The sequence below is a fragment of the Syngnathus leptorhynchus genome, chromosome 9, assembly GCF_054491065.1.
Source record: "Syngnathus leptorhynchus isolate UIUO chromosome 9, UIUO_Slep, whole genome shotgun sequence".
NCBI lineage: Eukaryota > Metazoa > Chordata > Actinopteri > Syngnathiformes > Syngnathidae > Syngnathus > Syngnathus leptorhynchus.
In genome coordinates this window covers 5,449,424-5,463,499 of record NC_141203.1, presented here as the reverse complement: position 1 = coordinate 5,463,499, position 14,076 = coordinate 5,449,424, and the positions used below count along the sequence as shown (strand labels likewise).

General features: G+C 42.6%; 1 protein-coding gene across 4 annotated transcripts; it reads right to left on the bottom strand.

Moving 5' to 3' along the window:
* Window positions 1-8,623: 8,623 nt before the first annotated feature.
* LOC147050772 (uncharacterized) lies at window positions 8,624-12,766 on the bottom strand. 4 transcript variants are annotated; one of them, XM_085921115.1, is made up of 8 exons: window positions 12,520-12,760; window positions 10,867-10,979; window positions 10,744-10,797; window positions 10,533-10,667; window positions 10,160-10,251; window positions 10,039-10,065; window positions 9,838-9,955; window positions 8,624-9,544 (listed from the first exon to the last, which is right to left on the bottom strand). In XM_085921115.1, exons 1-5 carry the CDS (start codon window positions 12,528-12,530, stop codon window positions 10,181-10,183), a joined length of 384 nt encoding a protein of 127 aa, XP_085777241.1. In that variant the 5' UTR covers window positions 12,531-12,760; the 3' UTR covers window positions 8,624-9,544; window positions 9,838-9,955; window positions 10,039-10,065; window positions 10,160-10,180. The 4 variants fall into 4 exon arrangements, with proteins under 4 accessions (XP_085777241.1, XP_085777240.1, XP_085777237.1 ...); XM_085921114.1 differs by having other exon boundaries at window positions 10,160-10,667; XM_085921111.1 differs by having other exon boundaries at window positions 9,838-10,065; window positions 10,160-10,667; window positions 12,646-12,766.
* Between the last annotated feature and the right edge of the window lie 1,310 nt (window positions 12,767-14,076).

Sequence of the window (14,076 nt, the reverse complement as noted above, 5' to 3'; positions counted from 1 at the left end):
ATACAAATGCATCCATAGGAACCTCCCACCAACTACAGCTTTTATTAATATTAACCCACAGGTACATTAAGATACGTATATTCTTCTTCATCCACATTCCTGTAAATTCTCACAAGAAATGCAAAATCTAACCATCAGTGGTGGTAATGAGTGTGCAGCAGCTTTTTAAATGCGGAGCCATGTTAAATGGTGTTGTATCTGCATAAGCTTTGCTACTTGACATCTGGCACCTTAATTGCACTGATCACTGCCATCTTAACGCACAACGCCGCCGGCTCGTCCGATCACAGATTGACATGGCGCACTTAGTCAGTGCTGCTGCTTTCTAATGCGTTGTGACACGTCAGACTTGCCTGCTTTCATGTACACGTACACAAAAAGTACCTTTACACACACGCACACACACACTGGCCTCTCGTTATTAGACTGCAACCCACTTCTGGCCTCCGTACACTTTGCTGTGATATGAAATGTGACACTGTCAATTTGCCTCCCAATCCATCACAATGGGAATTGGATTCAGAGATGGCAACATGGTTGGTGGAGTGTGGGAGGTGGACTGAGAAAAGTCAGCCGCTACCACCCAAGCACAACTGTACCAGCCAAGTGAAATGTGCTGGAAAATGTTGCAAAATATTTCTCCATCCATCCATCTATCCATCCATCCATCCATCCATCCATCCACCCACATCCAGCCTTTGAGGAATACAACCGGACACGTCTCCCCTAATTCATAAGAGCTACGCAAGTTAGAAACGTACATGTCAAAAATGTTGCAATTGTCCCAGGTCTCCCCTACACATTGTGGTTAACTTGTTTTTCCACACTCGCATGACTGCTAATAATTTTTAAAATGCCTTGATGATGGCAAATTAACTCTGGAATGCCATTATTTATATGGGGACCACTTATTGGGAAATATAAACAAATGCAAGCTTGACCAGCATGCAGGAAACCAGTTTTCTTACACTCTCCAATGCATTAAGAAAGTGAGGTCAGACAGAGGTAAGATGTTGAAAGGTTAAAGTAGCTTGAAAGCATCAAGGCGTAACCACAGAAGTCGTTTGCTCAACTTCCCTTGTAGCAATAAGCCCGCCACCCATTGGAGGTAAAACACTTAGATTATAGCGTCGATGACCCGGCACCTTTAGTGGCCCTGAAATGACACATGAACAACTACTGCAATTTCACATTTCTCCTGTGAGGCGAGAAAAAGCAAAGAAACCCCAAATCAGGTCAATTTATGATAGCAATTGAGGTAGGCTATCCAAAAATGCAGTATTTCCTTATGGTGATTTTGATTCACTCTACTAGAAATGGGCAAGGCCTTTTGCTCGTTTTTTTCCAAATAGGCTTGATCCCAATGAGCATAAGAAATATCACTATTCATCAATCAATTTTCTGTCGTGCTTGCCTTTGTGAGGGTTCCTAGCTGACTTTGGGCGAGAGGCGCAGTACAACACTGGACTGGTCACCAGTCGGTCACAAGACACATGCACAATATAAACTATTCACATTCGCACCTAAAGTTGACTATACATAATGATACGATACTAAAAAGAGAAAGGAAAGAGACTGTCTCCCGCTGCAGACTTCTCCATCACTGTTGTGGAGTGATAAATAACGGAAGTAAATATATAGGAAAGCCAGCCAAGTCTGCAGTGGGAAGTAATGTAGGTGGGAGAAACGGAGTTGAGAGGCTTTGCAAGTCTTTAATCCCCGAGTGAGCGCAATACGTCAGAAAGTCAAGCCCTAGAACTCAAAATACTCCGCTGACCATCTCGCCAGGTAAATGGTTCTGTGCAGGGAAGCAGGAAATGAGTGCAGGTAAGTAAGATAACCTGCAGTCTCTGTCTTGTTCAATCCCGCTGGGCCAAAATGTGCTCCATTTGAGAATCGCAAGCCAGATCTTATCATTATCTATGTAAAGGCAATGTAGTTGATACCATTCTTAAATTGGATGTCTTTTGATTGTGTTGATGTCATGGTGAGAAGATATGCAGGAGTGTCTCGTGAAGTGGAATCTCCCATGTCAAATACCGTATTTTCTGGACTATAAATCACGTTTGTTTGTTTTTTTCATAGTTTGGCCGGGGGTGCGACTTATACTGTGGAGCAACTTGTGTGTGAAATTATCATCACATTATTATATAATTTCACATGTTATTTTTACACTAAACCGCAAGAGGGCGCTCCAGGCCTGTGTTGGTAATTGTGTTGATGAGTCTGACGTAAGCGACGTAGAAGAGGAAGAGGACGCATCTTCTACCTCCGGTGTTAGCGGAGTTGTTTAAAAGTGACACAGAGGATGAAGATTTCATTGGATTTAGTGATTTGGAGTGACACGGATGGTTAGCATGTTATTTTTGCTATAGTTATCCGAATAACTCTTAATATGTTATGTTGACATACCAGGCATGTTCTCAGTATGTTGTTTACGTGTCATGTAACGTTAGCATACCGTACAATTATTCAGCCTGTTGTTGCCTTTATTCTATTTTTATTTTAAATCCGCTTGCAAGATGACATGTCTGTTCTTGGTGTTGGATTTTATCAAGTAAATTTCCCCCCCAAAAATGCGACTTATGTCTTTTCACTTCTTTATTACGCATTTTATGGCTGATGTGACTTATACTCCAGAGCGATTTATAGTCCGGAAAATACGGTACTTCAAGGTTTGGAGCAATTTTGGAGTGTAACCACAAATGTTCTGGAAATGTATGCCATGGATGTTGTACGGTTTTCTGAGCATCTGCTTTCAAAAAGACGACCAATCGGCTGGCAAAGTGTACTGGAAGCCTCTGGACATTGTTGATGCAAAGGGGGCAGCCTCAGGACTTGTCATCCCCCTCTTACCCATTCATGGATGGCAGTCCCACGCTCATATCTCAGCTCTGACCCCATTTGCACGCTCCAGTGGCCAGCAGAGCCCGGGAGTTGATGCTTTGTTGGGAATGGGACCTCAATGCTGCTCAGGTGATTCCACATAGAGGACATAAGGGATTTTCAGAATTGAAAGAGACAAGCGCAACTTTTTGTCGTTCCATGCCATGATTTCAAAGTACTTTTCTGGAACCTACGATTGGCCGGTGACCAGTCTGGAGGGTTCACTCCGCCTCTCCTCCAAATGTCTGGGATCGGTTCCAAAGCACCCATGACCCTCATGAAGACAAGTGCAATGGAAAATAAATGCATGGATGGATAGTCCAGTGCCTCATCTGTTCCTAAGGGGGCAACCGTGAATCACGTTATGTTCACTAGGACGGTCCAAACATTTTGTGCTCTAAGGCAAAAAATTCATTCTGTCCACTTGTTCTCTGTCAAGTGGACTGTTGGAACATTATTTAATCGGAAATTTGCCGGCCACAGCTGCATAGGAGATGGCTTGATTGTCAAAAATTCGAATCTTCTTTCTGAGAGGAAAAATCTGAGAGGCCAGAGAGGTCACAACAAAGGATGACGAGAGAGAGTGACTCAGAGTTGGAGATAAGAAAGATAAAGGGAGAGTTGTGTTTGGGTTTAACACCATCTAATCTCCCACGGGGACTACGAATTCTTAACAAGGATCCAGGGAGAATGGGGTACTCGGTCCGTATCGTTGCTCACGTGTCAATATGTTGTTTTTGTGTTGACTGATGAAAGACAAGAAGTATTCGATGCTAAGTACAACACCCCTCACAAGGGTCTAATTATTTTCCTTCAACCTGATGCTGTAGCTAATTTCATATATTCCTTATGGCTTTCCCAGAAAATATCCACAATGATCCCTCAGTAATTTTTTTCTGTATACATAAAGACAGTGGTAGAAATATAATTTGTAACTTTTGGAGGACACCTTAGAAATGGCCCAAATAACAAACAGTGGTTTCAAAGCAACATACCGTGGCTTTTGAGACTTTTTTTTTTTCTGTTGGCTTTGACTTCGGTTATGGTATCAGTGGACGTCACCTGGTGAGTTGGCGCCTAAATTGAACCTCCAGGATTGTGGCCATTCACACCAATGACTTTCCTCTGGGGGATATGGTCGGCTAAAATGCAAGAAAGCCTGCGCGCTGAGTCCAATATGGTGTGTGTTTACGTTTGCTTGCATGTTTTCTTAGGAGGCACTTTCTTCCAGGCGGTCCTAAGAGATAAAGCCCACTGAGATGCTCTTATGGTAGCACACACATAACTGAAATCCAATCCGTGCTTACTGCCTTTTGAAATTCCAACTTGGAATATTTGAGTGTGGTGAATCGCCTGAGTTGCTCTCTTTCCATCAGTGGCTTGAATCATGCCCCCCCCCCCCATCACACACACACACTTCCCCACCAGTTTATTTTTCAGTCCTCTGACTGGTCAGCCTGCAAAAAAAATATCTTATGGTGTTGTTTAAATAACAGGACTCTTCAAGAAATCCCATAAGATATTGGATCTCTTTGAATGTGCTATTATAGTCATTGATTGACATTTCATTTTGCAGGACCTCACTTGATTATACAAGTATCCACTCACTGGACACTTTATTAGGTACAGATGCACATTCAAACAAGGCTCAATGCATTCAATAGTGCAGACCTACTAGACAAATGTAGATATATAAAAGGATCGAATTTATGCACACTTAGATCCCATTTTCACTCAGGTGATGTCAGGACTGTAAAATACAATATGACAGAACGTGTTCAGTATCAACAAATAACCAACCTTGAGACACGTTAGAAGATGGATGAAGTCATTGAGGGGAGTTTGATATGATGTTTTCTCGGGGGTGCTGGGCACAGGAGACATGCGCCTGTGGCCCTGAGGCTTAGCTCATGGCAGATGAAGGTGATGAGCGATGCGATGAGCTCATCTTAAGCAGACCTCTCTCCAGAGGGAACATTCTGACGAGAGCGCAGCTAAGGCAGTTGAGCTCTCGCCGGATTAAAATATTCCATCTCGTGCCGGCCGACTACTGTTGGGTTTATAGAAATGTCAGCGCCAGCGAGAATCCTCCCTCGTGTTAATCACCGTGTGCTCTTGCTCAAACATACTCAAGTCATCGGTTCACGTTGCTGACGAAAGAAACCGTGGATTCTAAACGATTTACTGTAAACTGTTATCCGATTCCAAATGATCGGTATTACCAATGAATCAAATTCAAGTCCACATCGCAGTGTAGTGATATATTTTCAAGTCGTAAAAGCTGATTGTGCAAATGACTTCATTGCTTGTGTTTGTTAGGAAGATGACTTTGAAAAAATAATCACAATATTAAATCACAATTGCTATATTGAGTGGGGAAAAATGCAGTTCAGTAGCAAATACGGGAGGCAAGAAAAATGGAAGGATCGAGGGCTAGTTTGAAGCTAGTCTGCTTTATTTTATTAAACATGCTGAAATGAATCAAGTAAAAAAATACATTTTATTTATTGTCAAGTTAAATTGGTAAATTGTGACATAAGACTTCTCTGTTCAAAGTTAGATGGCAAATTGTTCAGGAATTTTCAAAATTTTGAGAGGGCCAACAGCCCTATATCAAATTAGACTAGAGTCACCTCTGAATTGAACTTGATCAATTGTCATTTAGGGTATATGCCGCAGGCTGCTGAAAAATGAATGGTGGGTCCCAAATTGGCCCCTGCACCATTGCTTGGACACCACTGATACAATGTGTTTAACATAGGGAGAGCTGTTCCTAGTTAAATATTTTGCTTTATGACAGTGGCAATAGAACTGAATGTGAAGCCATAGTTGAGGGCTTTACGAGACGTTTGAGGGGTATGATTGGATGTTTGGCGCATTATTCAAAGAGCTGCATTTATCTATAAGCTGTCATTTTGAGAAACTACCGCGGTTACAACAAATAAGGTTGCATTCTGATACTCTTCATTTCAGAAACATACCTTTTTGTGAAGAAACAAAACAAAGCAAAAATAAATCTTGTTTTCTCCTTATTTTTTCATCTCTACCACGAATTCCAAGACTTCATTCAATTTCCTTAGTTACCTGTCGGCGCTGAAGGGCAGATGAAATGGTGCATAAGATTCAAAAAGATGTTTTTCATAACAGCATTTGCACATTTCGAGCGTTCTTCATTTGCACTTTCATGTGCAGAACACCGTCAAGGTCACAGCACCTCTCTTGTGCGAACTGACTCATGCTCGAGTTGAAAGTCATTTGCTCACAAGCCAAGAACATGATGAAACGACAGCAAAAGAGAAACACTCCTCTCCCAAATTAACTTCATGACTTGAGGTGAGAAATCACTGAATGACATAATATTTGTCACAATATGTTCCCAACAATGCAGATAGCTTCGCAAACAATATATTTGACGAAAATACAGCGTAATAAATTATCTAGTTTAAAATGTACCTTGTTCGAGATGATTTTATTTCTTGCAACTACTTGATGAAATAAAATGCATTCAATTCAACAAAAACCTTTGTTCAGTGTAGTTTTCGCTGCACGAGGTGTGGGTTTTCCAAATAGTACCAAGGAAAAATTGCAAAGAAGCACATTTTAAAAACAAATCCCAGGTATCTTAATAACATGTTTGTGACATACTTTTGTCAAACTAAGAAAAATTACAGCGCTGTACTGCACTAAGCAATGTCGAGTATGGCTTTCATCATTACCATGACGACCTGGGCAGAGCGAGGCGGTTGAACGTCGCGGGTGAATTGGCCTTTACTTGTTGAGAGCCTAGCGGGTTACCACTGTATCTCAATGCATACATTTTATTTGAAAGGAGAAGAAAATGAACCCCAGCATCAAAGTGAAACTACAACATACGAGGTTAGTAGAAAAGTGTAATACTGCAGAGTCCAGGGCACGCTAACATTTGCATGTATGTCCATTTTTGCCTTTTCTAACACATGCATCCATCTATTTTCTGTACCACGGAAGGAAGGAAGGAAGGAAGGAAGGAAGGAAGGAAGGAAGGAAGGAAGGAAGGAAGGAAGGAAGGAAGGAAGGAAGGAAGGAAGGAAGGAAGGAAGGAAGGAAGGAAAGAAAGAAAGAAAGAAAGAAAGAAAGAAAGAAAGAAAGAAAGAAAGAAAGAAAGAAAGAAAGAAAGAAAGAAAGAAAGAAAGAAAGAAAGAAAGAAAGAAAGAAAGAAAGAAAGAAAGAAAGAAAGAAAGGAAGGAGTTGCTTTAAAGCAAAACATAGCAATTACCATTCATCTCATAGCCAGTTGCTCTCCATGTGCCTGATAAGAACCCTGCAGACACCTCCTGGGCTGCAGTCAGCCAGACAGATTAACTCCCCTTTCCCAAACTCAAAACTGTGCGTGCGTGTGCGTGTGTGTGTGTGTGTGTGTGTGTGTGTGTGTGTGTGTGTGTGTGTGTGTGTGTGTGTGTGTGTGTGTGTGTGTGTGCGTGCGCGCGTGCATGCCCCGCTAACCAAATGATTCATCTATTCTGTCTGTAAAGTCCATTGATCAAATTCATGTTAACAGGCATTGATTTCTGCTTTGTTAGCAGCACCAGAAGAGCCACTAGTTGATGATCACTCTATGTTTTTGCTGACCAGGCCCTTGGAGATGCAGAAAGGGGCAGATTTCCCCTTACGTATCACGTTTATGAATTCTTTTTTACATTTTACTCATTCAGTTGTGGTCTATATAAAGTGGAACAGCCATGCTTTTGTATGAATTCCTCGTTTTGATAGCATGGCAGGTCCCTCTTTTTTATATTTGTTCTGAGAAATTGAAGAATTATCTAGCTCCTTGAATCAAGAACTGGGCATGTCATGATTTTGTTTCAAGACTCTTTGTCAACCTTTGGTCATCCCTACTGTTATGGGGGTGAGTGCACATGTTAACAAAACGGGAGAAACTGAGTGTGCGTGCGAGACTTCTTCTCAAAATGACTGCAGGGTGAAGAATAACAGGTCCCCCTCACTTGTTTTTTTGCTGAGAAAGAGATGATGAATTCCACACGCAATACTTATCATCCAGTCTCTTGGGGTGGGATGGTTGACTCTCCACATGAAAAATGGAACAACTTCTGCTCTAAACTCTGCCACCGGGCTAATTGTAGGTCGTATTCTAAAACCTAAATGGGCCAAGGATATCATTAAGCATCATCAAGACGCATGTGCCTCTATGATCTGCATCGGTTAGCTCCCTGTGACAGAAAAAAAGCGCCTTGCATGTTATTGTATTTTACAGATGAGACCCATCACTCAATGCAACATCGAATGCACTATTTTTAAACATGAAATGGGATTTCTGTGAGTAGACAGAGTACACACAAGCACACGTACACACACGCACATACATGCGTCCGGTCTTTTTTAGACAGCATGGGAGGAAATCGTAGTCATTTGCGTGCACTCAATTATTCCAGGAACGCGGCCATCTATTTCCCGGTATGAGCGTCAAACATTTGTGACCGAACAGCATGGAAACAAGCGATGCAAATATTTGGCACCAGCACATTGCTGAAACTGCCCTCAAATAGCTGATTGGGAATCGGTAACGTGTTTCGCCCAGGCAATTCTGACCCATGCCCACTTAGTTAGATGACTTAAAGGAGTTACTACAATAGATTTTGGGTTTTTCTTCTTCTTGCTACCATAAGTACATGACTCTTTAGAATTGTTTGTTATAATCAGTGAACTTTTCAACGAGTTAACAGGTAACATCAAGTCAAAGTCAAAAAGTCAAAGTCCGCTTTATTGTCAATTTCTTCACGTCAAGGCACACAAAGAGATGTCAAATGTCTCTTTTACTTTATTTGTATTTATTTGGACAAATAAACAGGTTAAAATAACAGGTGGAAGGCAGTATGGTAAATTAGACTAATAATAACGCAATTAAACAGAATAATATCTTCATCTCTTCATCTTCATCTTCTTCCGCTTATCCAGGGTCGGGTCGCGGGGACAGCAGCTTTAGGAGGGACTCCCAGACCTCCCTCTCCCCAGCCACTTCCTCCAGCTCATCCCGGGGGATCGCAAGGCGTTCCCAGGCCAGCCGAGAGACGTAGTCTTTCCAGCGCGTCCTGGGTCGTCCCCGGGGTCTCCTACCGGTGGGACATGCCCGTAACACCTCCCCGGGGAGGCGTCCAGGAGGCATCCTGATGAGATGCCCGAGCCACCTCATCTGGCTCCTCTCAACGTGGAGGAGCAGCGGCTCTACTCCGAGTCTCCTCCGGATGACCGAGCTTCTCACCCTATCTCTAAGGGAGAACCCGGACATCCTGCGGAGGAAACTCATTTCAGCCGCTTGTATCCTGGACCTCGTTCTTTCGGTCACGACCCATAGCTCGTGACCATAGGTGAGGGTAGGAGCGTAGATCGACCAAACAATTGTCGTTTTCCCTCGCCCGGACGCGGGTCACCGGGGCCCCTCTCTGGAGCCAGGCCTGGAGGTGGGGCTCGAAGGCGAGCGCCTGGTGGCCGGGCCTTCGCTCATGGGGTCCGGCCGGGCATAGCCCGAAAAGAAGACGTGGGTCCCCCTTCCAATGGGCTCACCACCTATAGGAGGGGCCAAAGGGGTCGGGTGCATAGTGAGCTGGGCGGCGGCCAAAGGCGGGGACCTTGGCGGTCCGATCCCCGGCTGCAGAGGCTGGCTCTAGGTACATGGAAACAGAATAATAATGCATGGTAAATAACACATGGAGTCATTGGCGCCCAACCACAGAGAGGGGCCAGTCTCCAGAGCCTTGCAGTAACCTTTGGATATAAGGACAATATAGAGCAAGGGTTCAATGCATCCTTCAGAAAGACACTTGACAAAATTCAAAATTTAGATGGGCGGACGTTTGGCCAAATTCCCTTGGAGGTCACGTCACTGACTACAGGATTTAATTTGTACCAGTATAATAAATTCATGGCCGCCTGATCGTGCGAGTCGGTGATGCTGACCAGGTTCCCTGCAAAGCGTCGGCAGTCGTCTTGTGCCTCCTGCCAGGAGTTGGGCGGACGGTTCATCAGGTAGCAGAAGTCGTTGGAGGGATTGTCCAGCCACATTTGTCAGTCCAGCCTGCGAGCGAGACGATGCTTGAGAACAAGGAGTCGAGTGTGACAGCAGACAGCATGTTGACCACAGCAGTGCTGGACGCCCACCTGGGTGTTGAGGCCCTTGGCGCTTGGCTGCAGGGGGAGCAAATATGAGCATGACAAAGGGAGCGATATTAACATGCCGGAGGAAGAGCGTGTTCAAAAGGAGCGTTGAGGATTTTCTGACCTTTTTTGCAGAAGAATGGCCTCAGGGAGTCCTCGGTGTCGTCATAGAGCTTTCCTGAAGATGCCACCCGTTTACAGTGGAGGAAAGGCCTGCTGTAAGTCCACATTGTGCACACGTTTGCAAGAAAATGACCATGATGCGTTTAGTAACACAATAATCAATTTTACTCGTTGACATTTGCTTCTCTGAGGAGAACCCAAAAATATTCGTTTGGCATTTTGTGGGCTTGAATCTGGAAAAACACCCTGCCTCTATGACTATATTGTTATTTTGGATTTTGCGGCACAGATCATTGGAAGGGAGATTTTATGCAAACTCTGGAAAGACAATTGGAAGGCTGGTTCCTTTGACACCTCCAAAGTGTCCTCCTCACCCTCCGAGTGGGCGTCAGCCAGGTGACCACCCATCATACCGCAGAAATGCTCAGCTTCATCACAAGATTTTAACATTTCCTCATAACTATAGCAGTAATCGTCAAACAGGAAGTTGCCATGGTCGCAATTGGAAGCTGAGGACACAAAGAAAAAATTTTAGGAGAAAAGCATGACAGATGATGAAGGTAGAAAAAAGAGACCCAAACTCACTTGTCAATGCTTTGAACACGTAACCGTCGTAACACATCTGTCCAACCAGGCAGCCTGCACACAAAGACGTAATTGCACTTTTTTTCTTTTGAGAGCAACGTGACGACACAGATGCAGGCTTACGCAGCGGCCGTTTGTAAATGTAGGCCAAGGAAGAACCGCAGGAGCCAGTGGGCCACTTGCCAGGCTGACTCCAAGCCTTTTGGTTGACGTAGGCGCAGGACTCAACGTTGGTGCTGTCGAGAGAAGCAAGACAAAGCAAAAAAGTCAGTTCCAGAACAGGCATGTTCTCCTTACAATTAAAGCATGCAAAGTTGGGATTTAACCTTCCAGTATGATTTAAGGCCCAGTTGGTGTGTATACGTGTCTGGCCATTGGACCAGGTCAGCTCCTGGTGCCAACTTTCATAGTGACACGAGATGTTGTTGCATATCTAGGGAAAAAACCCAATGCTAGTTGTCGCAACAGAGTCCAAAGCTGTTTGTTTCGACAAAATGCGCATGGCGCTGCTTTGGGAACTTGTGACCACTAGAGGTCCCTATTTAAACAAGGTTAACAACAGAACGTCACATCTACCTGTTACACAAACACGCCCACAGGTATAATATTTGTATGTTCAATATTTATACAATATTTTCTGTATGTTATACTATTAATGTCTTATTTACGTTTGAAACTATTACATAATGTTCTTATAATAACATATGCACTTAAATGGTTTCATATACATTTATTGACACGCAAAATATGTAGATGAGTGGGCGACCCGACATTGCTGATTTCACTTATCAAGGGGGGATTTTGGAACCAATTATCCGCGATAAACGAGGGATTATTGTATACCGTCTGTGCAGTTTTTTGTTTTGAGGGGACACTCAGAAGTAGTCGTTAGTATTAATTCAATTTAGAACCATCACTGCACACATGTAAACTGAAACATGTCACTTTACTTTCTAACCTTTAATAACTTAGTATAATTCTGTATCTTAACACAAATAGATACTTACAACCTTACGTGGGCCTAGACACAACCAGTTACGTGTGGTCTTCATGCATTTCATTGACAGTAAACTCAAATCTAATTGATGTTCATCACACACTTTACCACTCGAGGCCAAAGCACAATGCAACTCGATGCAATTCTAACATTGTAACAATTAGACCTTATCTCAAGAAGCCAGCAGTCCTTATATAAAATGAAAAAGAACAAAGCCAAGCCTGGCTGGGTGGACTGAAAGGAGTTTCATGGTGAAGGGCTTTTAAACTGCAGGCTCAATCAGGTAAACCAAAGCCCGACCCCCTATTGGATTAAAAATTCAAATACGGCCTGCGATTCATTCGGAGAAATGAAAACACACTGAAATCAGTCTTTTAATAGTCCTAAATTTTGGAAAAAAAATAAAAGAGGGAATTCTGTGAAAACGTCTTTGCCAACAAATATTGATGATGCAAATAGACCACTTATGATAAAAACATGTTTTAGCTGTGTATGTATTTTTTGGTGATGGATAACATTGAGGACAAACATGAAGATGTGATTACTACTTTGATTTCAACCGCCAGAATAATTACTTTCTATATGTTACGTTTGATACCACAAAGTACACAGCAAAAAAATGATTTTTTTTTTGTCTGAGTGTGGGAGTAATCAAGATTCTTCAAAGTTCAAAGTCTTCCGAATTTGTGACTCAGTATTTCATCATGTCGACAGTGGTATTGTTTTAGCGATGAACTCTTCACTCTTTTTTTAAATAAACTAAAGATCAAATTGCTTACCTGAACCGCATGTCCCATAAAAGCCTATCATGAACATAGACCAATTGAGTCCCATCCACATGCTTGACCTAAATTGCTTCACTGAGGGTCGCATCAATTGCATCAGGAGAAGAAAAAAAAAGTCACCTCAGTGAGAGTCGCGACTGGAGAAAAAACGATGAAGGACGGTCAGTACGCCTGCGACAAACCCGAGGCCAGCTACATGCCTCACACACGTCACAGTCGATACAAGGGGGTCGTCACAAAGTATACAGGTTTTGAGTTCTTTGTTTCTTCGTAAATGTTCTTATTCAAGGGGGTTGTCACAAAGCATGCTTTAAGTTCTTTGTTTCTTTGTAAAATGCTCTTATTTGTATACTCAAAACAATAGCAAAAACCAATCAACAAATTTTCCAGAAAATAAAAAAAACAATTAAATCCGAGTGTGAAAGTGGGGAATTAAATGACATGTAATTCAATTTATGATCAAGTAAAGACGAGAATGTAGGAACTTTTAAATCTATGTAAATATCATGTGTTATCTGAAAACAGCTTGAGTATAAGTCATGAGAAAAAGGAGTTTCTCTCAGTCACAATGTATGGCTGCTCAAAAAAAATGCAACAAGAGGGAGAAAGTTTATAATACCTAATAATACAAGACCGGGCAGAAAATTGGTCAATCAATCAATCAATCAATCAATCAATCTTTTATTGGCCAAGTTTCAGCATGCCAAACAAGTTTTTTTTTTTAGTTAGTCAATATGGCTCAGTTTGTTTAATGTAATTGGTCAGTTGCTGGGTTGGTTATGTTACTTCCTGCGAGACACTAGCCCCTCTAACATCAAGATGCAGCACACACACACGCACACTCGCACACACACACACCCAGGGCAGATTGGCCCACTGGCTGAGTTGAAAATGGTGTGCCGGATAGAGATAAGATTTTCTCTGATGCCCTGATTGTTGTGATCCCTAAGCCAAATGGGCTTCTATTGGGGAGTGCGTTGAAAGGGGGTGTTTGGACACGTATGATTCTGTGGAAAGATCAAGAGGGGGTCGGCATCCTAAAAACACACTTTATCGAGTGGTATTCCAGTATAGGACATTTCACCATGACTGTGCTTCCAGGTGGAAAAAGTCTGACATTTCTCGAATGGCACTATGAGTGAATTGTTTCAAAGGAAGTGCCAACCATAATTTCAACACATGTATTTTTTTTCTTATAAAGTGGTGGAATTTTAGACAGAGCTAATATGATCATTAAGGGTTTGGCTAATTTATTGAGGAAATAGCAAAAGAAATGATTTGGTCTTGGTACAAATGGAAGGCCTAAAGGCTATCATACTAGCATAATTTGTAAATGAGCCCAGCCAAGCAATGGGTGTTATTCCGATGACTGATTCTGTTTGCCTTACAACCTGTTAGGGTTTGATAGATGGCAAATTTCCCTGTTATCTGACTAAGAAGGCAATGATGATTGCTTCAGCTTGACTCTTCTGCTGCAGAGATTAATGGCGGGCAGATGAGCTCATTTGATCATCAAATAGTGGGCTGTAGTCCTACCAGCAGACTATCCAT